Source organism: Procambarus clarkii, chromosome 46, assembly GCF_040958095.1.
Source record: "Procambarus clarkii isolate CNS0578487 chromosome 46, FALCON_Pclarkii_2.0, whole genome shotgun sequence".
Lineage (NCBI taxonomy): Eukaryota > Metazoa > Arthropoda > Malacostraca > Decapoda > Cambaridae > Procambarus > Procambarus clarkii.
In genome coordinates this window covers 26,747,189-26,762,563 of record NC_091195.1, presented here as the reverse complement: position 1 = coordinate 26,762,563, position 15,375 = coordinate 26,747,189, and the positions used below count along the sequence as shown (strand labels likewise).

At 46.0% G+C, this 15,375-nt stretch overlaps 2 protein-coding genes across 4 annotated transcripts in view; both read right to left on the bottom strand.

Moving 5' to 3' along the window:
• Positions 1–12,488, bottom strand: part of nes (lysophosphatidylcholine acyltransferase 3 protein nessy) — a 176,810-nt gene extending 164,322 nt beyond the window's left edge. For 2 of the 3 annotated variants that reach the window (XR_011222190.1, XM_045762571.2), the window contains exon 1: positions 12,156–12,488. Coding sequence is in view for 2 of the 3 variants with exons in the window: in XM_045762571.2 (XP_045618527.2) it covers positions 12,156–12,258 (103 nt within the window). In the remaining variant the exon portion in view is untranslated. The remainder of the gene's footprint in view (positions 1–12,155) is intronic. The other variant, XM_045762570.2, reaches the window with a different exon arrangement.
• Positions 12,489–13,866: 1,378 nt separating this feature from the next.
• On the bottom strand, positions 13,867–14,610 carry LOC123770617 (serine-aspartate repeat-containing protein C-like). The gene has a single exon (XM_045762656.1). It carries the CDS (start codon positions 14,608–14,610, stop codon positions 13,867–13,869), a length of 744 nt encoding a protein of 247 aa, XP_045618612.1.
• Positions 14,611–15,375: the final 765 nt, after the last annotated feature.

The following is a 15,375-nucleotide window of genomic DNA, read 5'->3' as shown; positions in this document are numbered from 1 at the left end:
AGTGGAATACAAAAACAGGAGGGGGGTGGAATACAAAAACAGGATGGGGGTGGAATACAAAAACAGGATGGGGGTGGAATACAAAAACAGGATGGGGGTGGAATACAAAAACAGGATGGGGGTGGAATACAAAAACAGGATGGGGGTGGAATACAAAAACAGGATGGGGGTGGAATACAAAAACAGGATGGGGGTGGAATACAAAAACAGGAGGGGGGTGGAATACAAAAACAGGATGGGGGTGGAATACAAAAACAGGATGGGGGTGGAATACAAAAACAGGAGGGGGGGTGGAATACAAAAACAGGAGGGGGGTGGAATACAAAAACAGGAGGGGGGTGGAATACAAAAACAGGAGGGGGGTGGAATACAAAAACAGGATGGGGGTGGAATACAAAAACAGGATGGGGGTGGAATACAAAAACAGGATGGGGGTGGAATACAAAAACAGGATGGGGGTGGAATACAAAAACAGGAGGGGGGTGGAATACAAAAACAGGAGGGGGGTGGAATACAAAAACAGGATGGGGGTGGAATACAAAAACAAGAGAGGAGGTGGAATACAAAGCATGGGAAGGTTTACAAGACAAAGAGAGAGCAGCACTATCCCAAACACCCAACAAGTGCCAATACCAGTACAAGCTGGGACAAATTCTCATTTACGGAAACCACTTTTCGATGCCTCTACACAAATTACAACTACAAAGATACAAGCAAGCTGCCATGATGAGCAAGCTAAGCTCACAATATTGATAATCAATAAACAAAAGGACAAACAAAAACCGGAAATTAGTCACTGCTGATCACCATCCTAGCGACTAATGATATTAAAGAGATCCAAGGTACAGTGTGACATAAAATAACCCACTAAGTGATTGAGTCTACCAAGTCAAACATGTCACAGGCATCACTGAAGAGGGGCATTCATTAGAAGCTTAGACAAAATGGACTCCCTATTCACCGAGCCACAACACTGAGGCACATCCACCGCCTGACCGGGATTGGATCCGAGGCAACTTCATCCTATAGAAAAATGGATGCAAAACAAAATCAGTGTAATGAGATGTATCTAGGAGAAAATAATACGATTATGTAATGGGATAAAATTCACATCCCTTGGACTTCCCCTCAAAGACACGTACTGTACTACCAACTGAACCATGACGAGCTTAAAATGACCTCGGTCACAATCTTCTCAGAAGATTACGTACCAAACACACTCCAGTCTACCAAAAGTAAATGATCTGTCCATTTCTCAACATCATGCACAGGAAATCAAACATTGCAAATACATACAATCTCATTACAAAAGCAAGTGCACCTCAGATACACTTACCTGAACCTAAACATAAAAATGCCAAAATGACCAAAAGTAAAATCGTGATTATTCCGTCTTACCTAACAGCAAAACCTACATGCAAGAGCTTTCCTCAGACAACATTCAGCACACAATGTCAGGGAGAGAAACCTCGTACTCGTGATTACATGTCGAGGTCTCCCTCAGTTCAAACTACAGATCATCCTCATGAGCAAACCCACAACAACTGCCTAATTCCAGATACTTATTTACAGCTAGGTGAACAGCAGCATCAGGTGAAAGTAAACATGCTGAACCATTACCATCCCGCCCACGAATCCAACCCAACATAGCCACCCGCCACACAAGGAAAATAGGGCCAGTTACAATTTGTGTCTGCAGGGCAATTGTGAGTTGAGAACATATACCATTGTACCACAGGGGGGTCACTTCAATTGTCGTTCCATTGCCTTTTCTATGCGAGCTACACATGTGGGAATGAGGGCTGCGCTAGAGACAGTTGGCGGAATGTTATGTTTGCTTCGATTCATGGGTGTCTGGCTTATGAGATGGTGGGCTATGAGGCAACAAGTTGTAGAGGCAGTTATTGTGAGTAGGAGTTAGCTGCTTAATGTGATGGGTGAAATTTAGCTCCCCTAAATGTCACTCCCAACAGTATACACACAACAGAACCCTCCACATACCGTATGTCCCCCTCAACCAACCACCCATCCAGTAAGAACTTTGTTCTTACTGGACAGGGCCAGGGAGTACTGCAAGGCCAGAGTAAGAACTTTGTTCTTACTCTCCTATGTAAGAACAAAGTAGATGGCCCAGATGGAGTTTCACCATGGGTTCTGAAAGAATGTGCATCTGAGCTCAGCATTCCCCTTCAGCTGATTATTCAGACATCCCTGTGTACAAGAGTCGTAGCAGATGTGTGGAAAAAGGCTAACATAGTTCCAATCTACTAAAGTGGCAGCAGGGAAGACCCCCTCAATTATAGACCTGTATCAATGACAAATGTAATAGTCAAAATATTGGAAAAATAATTAAAACTAAATGGGTGGAACACCTGGAGAGAAACAATATAATATCAGATAGACAGTATGGTTTTTGATCTGGAAGATCCTGTGTATCGAATTTACTCAGTTTTTATGATCGATCCACAGAGATTTTACAGGAAAGAGATGGTCGAGTTGACTGCATCTATCTGGACCTAAAAAAGGCTTTCGACAGAGTTCCACATAAGAGGTTGTTCTGGAAACTGAAACATATTGGAGAGGTGACAGGTAAGCTTCTAACATGGATGAAAAATTTTCCGATAGAAAAATGAGGGCAATAATCAGAGGCAATGTATCGGACTGGAGAAATGTCACAAGTGGAGTACCACAGGATTCAGTTCTTGCACCGGTGATGTTCATTATTTACATAAATGATCTGCAAGATGGAATACAGAATTATATGAACATGTTTGCTGATGGTGCTAAGATAATAGGCAGAATAAGAAACTTAGATGATTGTCAGGCCCTTCAAGATGACCTGGACAAAATAAGTATATGGAGCACCTCATGGCAAATGGAATTTAATGTGCATAAATGCCATGTTATGGAATTTGGAATAGGAGAACATAGACCCTGGTTGATTATACCTGGTTGGTGGGGTTCTGGGAGTTCTTCTACTCCCCAAGCCCTGCCCGAGGCCAGGCTCGACTTGTGAGAGTTTGGTCCACCAGGCTGTTGCTTGGAGCGGCCCGCAGGCCCACATACCCACCACAGCCCGGTTGGTCTGGTACTCCTTGTAGGAAACAATCTAGTTTCCTCTTGAAGATGCCCACAGTTGTTCCGGCAATATTTCTTATGCTCGCTGGGAGGGTGTTAAACAACCATGGACCTCTGATGTTTATACAGTGTTCTCTGACTGTGCCTATGGCACCCCTGCTCTTCACTGGTTCTATTCTGCATTTTCTTCCTTATTGTTCACTCCAGAACGTTATTATTTTACTGTGTAGATTTGGTACTTGGCCCTCCAGTATCTTCCACGTGTATATTATTTGATATCTCTCTCGTCTCCTTTCTAGTGAGTACATTTGGAGGACTTTAAGACGATCCCAATAATTTAGGTGCTTTATCGCGACTATGCGTGCCGTATATGTTTTCTGTATTCCCTCTATTTCAGCAATCTCTCCCTCTCCGTTCTCCCTCTTCGCCCTTACATCATTACACACAGATGTAATGATGTAAGGGCGCTTTATCACTTGGGAGATGAAATACTTCAAGAGTCTGAGAGAGAGAAAGACCTGGGGGTTGATATCACGCCAGACCTGTCCCCTGATGCTCACATCAAGAGGATAACAGCAGCAGCATATGCCAGGTTGGCTAACATAAGAACGGCCTTTAGAAACTTGTGTAAGGAATCTTTCAGAACATTATATACCACATATGTCAGACCAATCCTGGAGTATGCGGCACCAGCATGGAGTCCATATCTAGTCAAGCATAAGACTAAAATGGAAAAGGATCAAAGGTTTGCCACCAGACTAGTACCCGAGCTGAGAGGTATTAGCTACGAGATGAGACTACGGGAATTAAACCTCACTTCGTTGGAAGACAGAAGAGTTAGGGGGGACATGATCACCACATTCAAGATCCTCAAGGGAATTGACAGGGTTGATAAAGACAGGCTGTTTAACACAAGGGGACACAGGTGGAAACTGAGTGCCCAAATGAGCCACAGAGATATTAGAAAGAACTTTTTTAGTGTCAGAGTGGTTGACAAATGGAATGCATTAGGAAGTGATGTGGTGGAGGCTGACTCCATACACAGTTTCAAGTGTAGATATGATAGAGCCCAATAGGCTCAGGAACCTGTACACCTGTTGATTGACAGTTGAGAGGCGGGACCAAAGAGCCAGAGCTCAACCCCCGCAAGCACAACTAGGTGAGTACAGAGATCACACTAACGTGATGCATCAAATGAACAAATTCACAAGGGCCGTGTAAAATTTGTGTAAAGGGGTTGTGTAAAATCCTGGTGTGTGCCTTGGAGAGGCTACGGGATCCAGTAAGTTCAGTAGAACTTCGGTTTCAACTCTTTTAACCCTGCCGTAGCTCAGTTGATTAAGGCAGTGTCTGGGATGTTCCCGGACGCAGGTTTGAATCCTTGTCACGGCCCTTGTGGATTTGTTCACCTTCCAGAGGGTATAGACTCATTTCACTCAATGTTTGCTGACGATGCAAAAATTATGAGAAGAATCAAAACAGATGAAGATAGACAGAGACTACAGGACTACCTGGACAAACTGGAGGAATGGTCTACAAAATGGCTGTTAAAGTTCAACTCAGGAAAGTGTAAAGTAATGAAATTAGGCAAAGGGAGCAGAAGGCTAAACACAAGGTACCATCTGGGAAGTGAAATCCTACAGGAGTCAAATAGAGAGAAAGATCTGGGGTCGATATCACACAAAACCTGTCCCCAGAGGCCCACATCAAAACGATATCATCAGCGACATATGCTAGACTGGCCAATATAAGAACTGCCTTTAGAAACTTGTGTAAAGAATCGTTCAGGACCCTGTACACCACTTATGTAAGACCAATCCACGAGTATGCAGCTCCAGCCTGGAGTCCATACCTAGTTAAACACAAGACAAAGTTAGAGAAGATACAAAGGTATGCCACCAGACTGGTCCCGGAACTGAGAGGAATGAGCTACGAGGAAAGGCTAAGGGAGCTGAACCTCACATCCCTGGAAAACAGAAGAGTAAGGGGAGACATGACAACCACCTACAAAATTCTCAGGGGAATTGACAGGGTAGACAACGACGAACTCTTTAGCACTGGTGGGACACGAACAAAGGGACACAAGTGAAAACCGAGTACCCAGATGAGCCACAGATACGTTAGAAAGAATTTTTCAGTGTGGGAGTAGTTAACAGGTGAAATGCATTAGGCAGTGATGTGGTGGAGGCTGACTCCATACACAGTTTCAAGTGTAGATATGATAGAGCCCAATAGGCTCAGGAACCTGTACACCAGTTGATTGACAGTTGAGAGGCGGGACCAAAGAGCCAGAGCTCAACCCCCGCAAACACAACTTGGCGAGTACACCTGGCAGCCAACACTGGCCACACATGCGGCACCATGGACGCACATGCGGCCCCGTGGCCGCACATGCACCACCGTGGCCACACATATCAATATAAGTCAATAAGGTGGTCAATAAGACAAGACCTCTCCAAGGAAGACAGAGAAAAGCTGAAAATGAACCTAATTGAGGCAAAACGTCTAAATGGGGATAGAAATGAAGAAGACAGAAATTCTTTTTTTTACAAAGTGACAGGGACTGGAAAGCTTGTGAAATGGTACATAAAAACAAAGCAACAAGATCAGTAGTGGAAAGGGGAGTAAAGAGCAAAGGAAAAGGGAACATGTTCCTGAAAATTGTATATACCAACATAGATGGAGTGAGGTCAAAAACTTTGGAGTTGCAAGATATAATCCAGCTTAGGGTCCCAGATATTGTTGCATTATCAGAGACGAAACTTGAAGGAAATATAATAAATGAAGTCATATTCCCAAGAGGCTACTCTGTTTGGAGACGTGACAGGAAAACTAGGAAGGGAGGAGGAGTGGCTGTACTGGTGAAAAAACACCTGAAGGTAAAAGAGTTAATATTTGAAAACCCTCGAGATATTGACATAATGGCATTGCAGGTCTGGAATCAGGATGATAAGCTGATAATTGTAAATACCTACAGCCCACCAGCAAGCAACACGTGGACAAAGGAAGAACTGGATGACAAACGAGAGGGCCTCATAATGGTCATGAGAGACATTATTGTACAAGCAGATAAAGATAAATCACGACTGTTGATACTGGGGGACTTCAACTTTAGAGCAATAGACTGGGAGGCCTATGAAGCAAGAACGGAGGACTTTTGGACATGCAGATTTGTGAACCTCATTCTGGAGACATTCTTGTATCAACACATAAAGCAAGCCACAAGAATGAGGGAAGGAGATGTACCGTCAGTACTGGATCTAGTATTCACCAGGAAAGAAGAAGAGATTTTTGACATCCAGTACCTTCCTTCCTTGGGAAAGAGTGATCACGTCCTGTTAGACATTAAATATGCTTTAAGATATCATCTAGAAGAAAATGGGGACATTGAAACAGTTGATAAACTCGATTTAAGGAGAGGCAACTATGGGGAACTTCGAAATTTTTTTAATGAGTGTAATTGGACAGAATTGTTGCTAGGTAGGGAAGTAAATGAAATGTATGCCAAATTTTTAAAACTATACGAGGAAGGCACACAAACATTCATACCAAAACAGAGATGCAGGGCCAGAAAACAGGATTGGTTCGACAGAAATTGTGAGAGGGCAAGAGACCAAAAGACACAAAAATGGAATCAGTATAGGAAGAGGCCAAACCCCCAAACATACCAGCGATACAAAGATGCGAGAAACAACTATACAGCAGTAAGGAGAGAGGCAGAAAGAAATTTTGAAAAAGGGATAGCAGATAAATGTAAAACAGAACCGGGCCTATTCTTCAAATTCATAAACAACAAATTGCAGGTAAAGGATAATATCCAGAGGTTGAAAATGGGAAACAGATTCACGGAAAATGAAAAGGAAATGTGTGAAACATTAAATGAAAAGTTCCAAAGTGTGTTTGTACAAAATGAAATCTTCAGAGAACCAGACACAATAAGAATTCCAGAGAACAACATAGAGCGGATAGAGGTGTCTAGAGATGAAGTGGAAAATATGCTAAAGGAGCTCGGGAGGAACAAAGCAGCTGGCCCAGATGGCGTTTCAACATGGGTTCTGAGAGAATGTGCATCTGAGCTCAGCATTCCACTTCACCTGATCTTTCAGGCATTCCTGTGTACAGGAATCGTAGCAGACATGTGGAAACAGGCTAACATAGTTCCAATCTACAAAAGTGGCAGCAGGGAAGACCCCCTCAATTATAGACCTGTATCATTGACAAGTGTAATAGTGAAAGTATTGGAAAAGCTAATCAAAACTAAATGGGTAGAACACCTGGAGAGAAATGATATAATATCAGACAGACAGTATGGTTTTCGATCAGGAAGATCCTGTGTATCGAATTTACTCAGTTTCTATGATCGGGCCACAGAGATATTACAGGAAAGAGATGGTTGGGTTGACTGCATCTATCTGGACCTAAAAAAGGCTTTCGACAGAGTTCCACATAAGAGGTTGTTCTGGAAACTGGAAAATATTGGAGGGGTGACAGGTAAGCTTCTATCATGGATGAAAAATTTTCTGACTGATAGAAAAATGAGGGCAGTAATCAGAGGCAATGTATCGGAATGGAGAAATGTCACAAGTGGAGTACCACAGGGTTCAGTTCTTGCACCAGTGATGTTTATTGTGTACATAAATGATCTACCAGTTGGTATACAGAATTATATGAACATGTTTGCTGATGATGCTAAGATAATAGGAAGGATAAGAAATTTAGATGATTGTCATGCCCTTCAAGAAGACCTGGACAAAATAAGTATATGGAGCACCACTTGGCAAATGGAATTTAATGTTAATAAATGTCATGTTATGGAATGTGGAATAGGAGAACATAGACCCCACACAACCCAACCCGTTCTCGCAAATTCGTAAAGTCAATATTGACTTATTAACTACGTGCACAGGTGATATACTAAACATAATAGATACCCTTAAAAAGATTCATAGAAAACACCGACCTTACCTAACCTTGTTAGTATCTTAAGATAAGCATCTTATTGCTTCGTATTTACAATTATTACTTAACCTATACCTATTATAGGTTAGGTAATAATTGTAATTACGAAGCAATAAGATGCTTATCTTAAGATACTAACAAGGTTAGGTAAGGTCGGTGTTTTCTATGAATCTTTTTAAGGGTATCTATTATGTTAAGTATGTCACCTATGCACATATTTAATAAGTCAATATTGACTTATTGAAATTGCGAGAACGGGTTGCACAACCTATATATTATGTGAGAAATCTTTAAAGAATTCTGATAAAGAAAGAGATCTAGGAGTGGTTCTAGATAGAAAACTATCACCTGAGGACCACATAAAGAATATTGTGCAAGGAGCCTATGCAATGCTTTCTAACTTCAGAATTGCATTTAAATACATGGATGGCGATATACTAAAGAAATTGTTCATGACTTTTGTTAGGCCAAAGCTAGAATATGCAGCTGTTGTGTGGTGCCCATATCTTAAGAAGCACATCAACAAACTAGAAAAGGTGCAAAGACATGCTACTAAGTGGCTCCCAGAACTGAAGGGCAAGAGCTACGAGGAGAGGTTAGAAGCATTAAATATGCCAAAACTAGTAGACAGAAGAAAAAGAGGTGATATGATCACTACGTACAAAATAGTAACAGGAATTGATAAAATCGACAGGGAAGACTTCCTGAGACCTGGAACTTCAAGAACAAGAGGTCATAGATTTAAACTAGCTAAACACAGATGCCGAAGAAATATAAGAAAATTCACCTTCGCAAATAGAGCGGTAGACGGTTGGAACAAGTTAAGTGAGAAGGTGGTGGAGGCCAAGACCGTCAGTAGTTTCAAAGCGTTATATGACAAAGAGTGCTGGGAAGACGGGACACCACGAGCGTAGCTCTCATCCTGTAACTACACTTAGGTAATTACACTTAGGTAATTACATAAAAGGCTGTTAAAAAAGTTGGAGCAACAGGCAGGAGTAAAAGGGAAGGTGCTCCAGTGGATAAGGGAGTACTTAAGCAACAGGAAACAGCGAGTAACGGTGAGGGGGGAGACATCAGAGTGGCGAGATGTCACCAGCGGAGTCCCACAGGGCTCAGTACTTGGACCCATCCTGTTTCTAATATATGTGAACGATCTTCCAGAGGGTATAGACTCATTCCTCTCGATGTTTGCTGATGATGCAAACATTATGAGAAGAATCAAGACGGATGAAGATAGACAGAGACTACAGGATGACCTGGATAAACTGGAGGAATGGTCTAGAAAATGGCTGCTGAAGTTCAACTCTGGAAAGTGTAAGGTGATGAAATTAGGCGAAGGGAGCAGGAGGCTGAACACAAGGTATCATCTGGGAGGGGAAATCCTGCAAGAATCAAATAGAGAGAAGGATCTGGGGGTTGATATCACACGAACCTGTCCCCAGAGGCCCACATCAAAAGAATATCATCAGCGGCATATGCTAGACTGACCAACATAAGAACTGCCTTCAGAAACTTGTGTAAGGAATCTTTCAGAACCCTGTATACCACTTATGTCAGACCAATCCTGGAGAATGCAGCTCCAGCCTGAAGTCCATACCTATCTTGAGGTTATCTTGAGATGATTTCGGGGCTTTAGTGTCCCCGCGGCCCGGTCCTCGACCAGGCCTCCACCCCCAGGAAGCCAGCTGACTAACTCCCAGGTACCTATTTACTGCTAGGTAACAGGGGCATTCAGGGTGAAAGAAACTTTTGCCCATTTGTTTCTGCCTCGTGCGGGAATCGAACCCGCAGCACAGAATTACGAATCCTGCGCGCTATCCACCAGGCTACGAGGCCCCCCACACACCTAGTTAAACACAAGACAAAGTTAGAGAAGATTCAGCGGTATGCCACCAGGCTCGTCCCGGAACTGAGAGGATTGAGCTACGAGGAAAGGCTAAAGGAGCTGAACCTCACATCCCTGGAAAACAGAAGAGTAAGGGGAGACATGATAACCACCTACAAAATTCTCAGGGGAATTGACAGGGTGGACAAAGACAAACTCTTCAGCACGGGTGGGACACGAACAAGGGGACACAGGTGGAAACTTAGTACCCAGATGAGCCACAGAGACGTTAGAAAGAATTTTTTCAGTGTCAGAGTAGTTAATAAATGGAATGCACTAGGAAGTGATGTGGTGGAGGCTGACTCCATACACAGTTTCAAGTGTAAATATGATAGAGCCCAATAGGCTCAGAAACCTGTACACCTGTTGATTGACAGTTGAGAGGCGGGACCAAAGAGCCAAAGCTCAACCCCCGCAAGCACAATTAGGTGAGTACATGCAGCCCCGTGGCCACACACGCACCACCGTGGCCACACACGCACCACCGTGGCCACACACGCACCACCGTGGCCACACATTATACGTGGCCCTCAATTATAGACCTGTATCATTGACAAGTGTAATAGTGAAAGTATTGGAAAAACTAATCAAAACTAAATGGGTAGAACACCTAGAGAGAAATGATATAATATCAGACAGACAGTATGGTTTTCGATCTGGAAGATCCTGTGTATCGAATTTACTCAGTTTCTATGATCGAGCCACAGAGATATTACAGGAAAGAGATGGTTGGGTTGACTGCATCTATCTGGACCTAAAAAAGGCTTTCGACAGAGTTCCACATAAGAGGTTGTTCTGGAAACTGGAAAATATTGGAGGGGTGACAGGTAAGCTTCTATCATGGATGAAAAATTTTCTGACTGATAGAAAAATGAGGGCAGTAATCAGAGGCAATGTATCAGAATGGAGAAATGTCACAAGTGGAGTACCACAGGGTTCAGTTCTTGCACCAGTGATGTTTATTGTGTACATAAATGATCTACCAGTTGGTATACAGAATTATATGAACATGTTTGCTGATGATGCTAAGATAATAGGAAGGATAAGAAATTTAGATGACTGTCATGCCCTTCAAGAAGACCTGGACAAAATAAGTATATGGAGCACCACTTGGCAAATGGAATTTAATGTTAATAAATGTCATGTTATGGAATGTGGAATAGGAGAACATAGACCCCACACAACCTATATATTATGTGAGAAATCTTTAAAGAATTCTGATAAAGAAAGAGATCTAGGAGTGGTTCTAGATAGAAAACTATCACCTGAGGACCACATAAAGAATATTGTGCAAGGAGCCTATGCTATGCTTTCTAACTTCAGAATTGCATTTAAATACATGGATGGCGATATACTAAAGAAATTGTTCATGACTTTTGTTAGGCCAAAGCTAGAATATGCAGCTGTTGTGTGGTGCCCATATCTTAAGAAGCACATCAACAAACTGGAAAAGGTGCAAAGACATGCTACTAAGTGGCTCCCAGAACTGAAGGGCAAGAGCTACGAGGAGAGGTTAGAAGCATTAAATATGCCAAAACTAGAAGACAGAAGAAAAAGAGGTGATATGATCACTACATACAAAATAGTTACAGGAATTGATAAAATCGACAGGGAAGACTTCCTGAGACCTGGAATTTCAAGAACAAGAGGCCATAGATTTAAACTAGCTAAACACAGATGCCGAAGAAATATAAGAAAATTCACCTTCGCAAATAGAGTGGTAGACGGTTGGAACAAGTTAAGTGAGAAGGTGGTGGAGGCCAAGACCGTCAGTAGTTTCAAAGCGTTATATGACAAAGAGTGCTGGGAAGACGGGACACCACGAGCGTAGCTCTCATCCTGTAACTACACTTAGGTAATTACTTAGGTAATTACACGCACCACCGTGGCCACACACGCACCACCGTGGCCACACACGCACCACCGTGGCCACACACGCACCACCGTGGCCACACACGCACCACCGTGGCCACACACGCACCACCGTGGCCACACACGCACCACCGTGGCCACACACGCACCACCGTGGCCACACACGCACCACCGTGGCCACACATGCACCACCGTGGCCACACACGCGGCCCCGTGACAGGAAAAAAAAAAGAGTTGGAACCGTAGTGAGGTGCGGGCTCCCACACCTCATCCCGGCCTCACTTGGAGCGCCCAAACCTCACTTTGCGGGCCTCAGCGGGCGGCCTCACCCTCACCACCCTCACGCCCGCCTCATTACCTATGAGTATGGATATGAGGAGCCGCAGTGCCGGCTCCGGCGCCCCGAGGAAGTTGGCAAAAGGTTGAAGAAACGTTCCGTGATCTGGCGCCGCCTCAGCCATGTTTGTTGTTGTGGAGCGATCAGCTGATGGGCCGGGTCTGGCGGGCCCGGGCTGGCGCAGGTTGGCGCGCACCCTCCTGCTGCTGCTGCCTCTCCCTGCTGCTGCTGCTGCCTCTCCCTGCTGCTGCTGCTGCTGCCTCTCCCTGCTGCCGCTGCTGCTGCCTCTCCCTGCTGCTGCTGCTGCCTCTCCCTGCTGCTGCTGCTGCTGCCTCTCCCTGCTGCTGCTGCTGCTGCTGCCTCTCCCTGCTGCTGCTGCTGCTGCTGCCTCTCCCTGCTGCTGCTGCTGCCTCTCCCTGCTGCTGCTGCTGCCTCTCCCTGCTGCTGTTGCCTCTCCCTGCGGCTGCTGCTGCCTCTCCCTGCTGCTGCTGCTGCCTCTCCCTGCTGCTGCTGCTGCCTCTCCCTGCTGCTGCTGCTGCCTCTCCCTGCTGCTACTGCTGCCTCTCCCTGCTGCTACTGCTGCCTCTCCCTGCTGCTACTGCTGCCTCTCCCTGCTGCTACTGCTGCCTCTCCCTGCTGCTGCTGCCTCTCCCTGCTGCTGCTGCTGCCTCACCCTGCTGCTGCTGCCTCACCCTGCTGCTGCTGCCTCACCCTGCTGCTGCTGCTGCCTCACCCTGCTGCTGCCTCACCCTGCTGCTGCTGCCTCACCCTGCTGCTGTTGCTGCCTCTCCCTGCTGCTGGCTCACCCTGCTGCTGCTGCTGCCTCACCCTGCTGCTGCTGGCTCACCCTGCTGCTGCTGCTGGCTCACCCTGCTGCTGCTGCTGGCTCACCCTGCTGCTGCTGCCTCACCCTGCTGCTGCTGCTGGCTCACCCTGCTGCTGCTGCCTCACCCTGCTGCTGCTGCTGCCTCACCCTGCTGCTGCTGCTGCCTCACCCTGCTGCTGCTGCTGCCTCACCCTGCTGCTGCTGCTGCCTCACCCTGCTGCTGCTGCTGCCTCACCCTGCTGCTGCTGCTGCCTCACCCTGTTGCTGCTGCCTCACCCTGCTGCTGCTGCTGCTGCTGCCTCACCCTGCTGCTGCTGCTGCCTCACCCTGCTGCTGCTGCTGCTGCTGCCTCACCCTGCTGCTGCTGCTGCCTCACCCTGCTGCTGCTGCTGCCTCACCCTGCTGCTGCTGCTGCCTCACCCTGCTGCTGCTGCTGCCTCACCCTGCTGCTGCTGCTGCCTCACCCTGCTGCTGCTGCTGCCTCACCCTGCTGCTGCTGCTGCCTCACCCTGCTGCTGCTGCTGCCTCACCCTGCTGCTGCTGCTGCCTCACCCTGCTGCTGCTGCTGCCTCACCCTGCTGCTGCTGCTGCCTCACCCTGCTGCTGCTGCTGCCTCACCCTGCTGCTGCTGCTGCCTCACCCTGCTGCTGCTGCTGCCTCACCCTGCTGCTGCTGCTGCCTCACCCTGCTGCTGCTGCTGCCTCACCCTGCTGCTGCTGCTGCCTCACCCTGCTGCTGCTGCTGCCTCACCCTGCTGCTGCTGCTGCCTCACCCTGCTGCTGCTGCTGCCTCACCCTGCTGCTGCTGCTGCCTCACCCTGCTGCTGCTGCTGCCTCACCCTGCTGCTGCTGCTGCCTCACCCTGCTGCTGCTGCTGCCTCACCCTGCTGCTGCTGCTGCTGCTGCCTCACGCTGTTGTAACACGGTGGGGAAGAGGGTATAGCGAATGAGACTCTGCTGATGAATGAGACTCTGCTGATGAATGAGACTCTGCTGATGAATGAGACTCTGCTGATGAATGAGACTCGGCTGATGAATGAGACTCTGCTGATGAATGAGACTCTGCTGATGAATGAGACTCTGCTGATGAATGAGACTCTGCTGATGAATGAGACTCTGCTGATGAATGAGACTCGGCTGATGAATGAGACTCGGCTGATGAATGAGACTCTGCTGATGAATGAGACTCGGCTGATGAATGAGACTCTACTGATGAATGAGACTCTGCTGATGAATGAGACTCGGCTGATGAATGAGACTCTGCTGATGAATGAGACTCTGCTGATGAATGAGACTCTGCTGATGAATGAGACTCTACTGATGAATGAGACTCTACTGATGAATGAGACTCGGCTGATGAATGAGACTCTGCTGATGAATGAGACTCTGCTGATGAATGAGACTCTGCTGATGAATGAGACTCTGCTGATGAATGAGACTCGGCTGATGAATGAGACTCGGCTGATGAATGAGACAGCTGATGAATGAGACTCGGCTGATGAATGAGACAGCTGATGAATGAGACTCGGCTGATGAATGAGACAGCAGGGGGTGGGGGTGAGTGAGGGTCAGTAACCTTCACAAGAGCAACTCGCGCCAGGCAGGTGTTGGGAGAGCTGAGTGTTGTGGGATTACCACCGCGAGATAACATGTACCGCAAGATAACTCACACGGCAAGATAACATACACCGGGAGATTATGATCAGAACGTTACCTGTTATCTCTGGAGATGCCCAGTGGTGCCAAGGACAGTGTTTGTACCACAGCTTGGAACACTCTCTCCTTATAGTCTACATGAATGGGATAAAATAGTTTACCTTAGTGGCTCTCTATAATGTTTCTATTAAGAACTGGAAGGAGAAACTAAATTATTTCTCTCCCTGGCTTTATAGAATGTCAATTTCTTGCCTACGAAGTCTCCACTGTATCATATATTTACTTACCTGAGGGCCACTAGCACCCTATAGTGACCTAGACGAGGACAGGAAGCCGACAGCTTGTCAAAGCTCCCCCCTATGTGTCCTAGGGATTTTTTTCCAGCTGGATTTTAAAGTTCAGTAGAGTTTTGGCATTTACAGCTTCGGCGGGTAGGCGGTTCCACGGGTTAATAACCCCTGTGGATGAACAATTTCATGTTCTCAGTCCATGTTGTTCCTTGTTTGTGTTACATCTGAACATCTGAAGACACTATCTGGGTTAACATTCTCCAAATTGTTCACAACTCGTCCTCTTAATACAAATTAGTCGCATTTTAACGCATATACTCTACCTACGGCCACAAATTGTCGTACTAGTATAATAATATCATAATTTATTCAGGTAAAAGTACATGCATACGAAATGAGTTCCAAGCAGAATGGTGGATTTCTAGATAGAGTAAGTATGTACTATGCCTAGAGCCACTAATACGCACAGC

Bases quoted from the DNA above. Each gene is read 5' to 3' on its own strand.
- LOC123770617 (XM_045762656.1), bottom strand. From the start codon at position 14,610: ATGTTATCTCGCGGTGGTAATCCCACAACACTCAGCTCTCCCAACACC.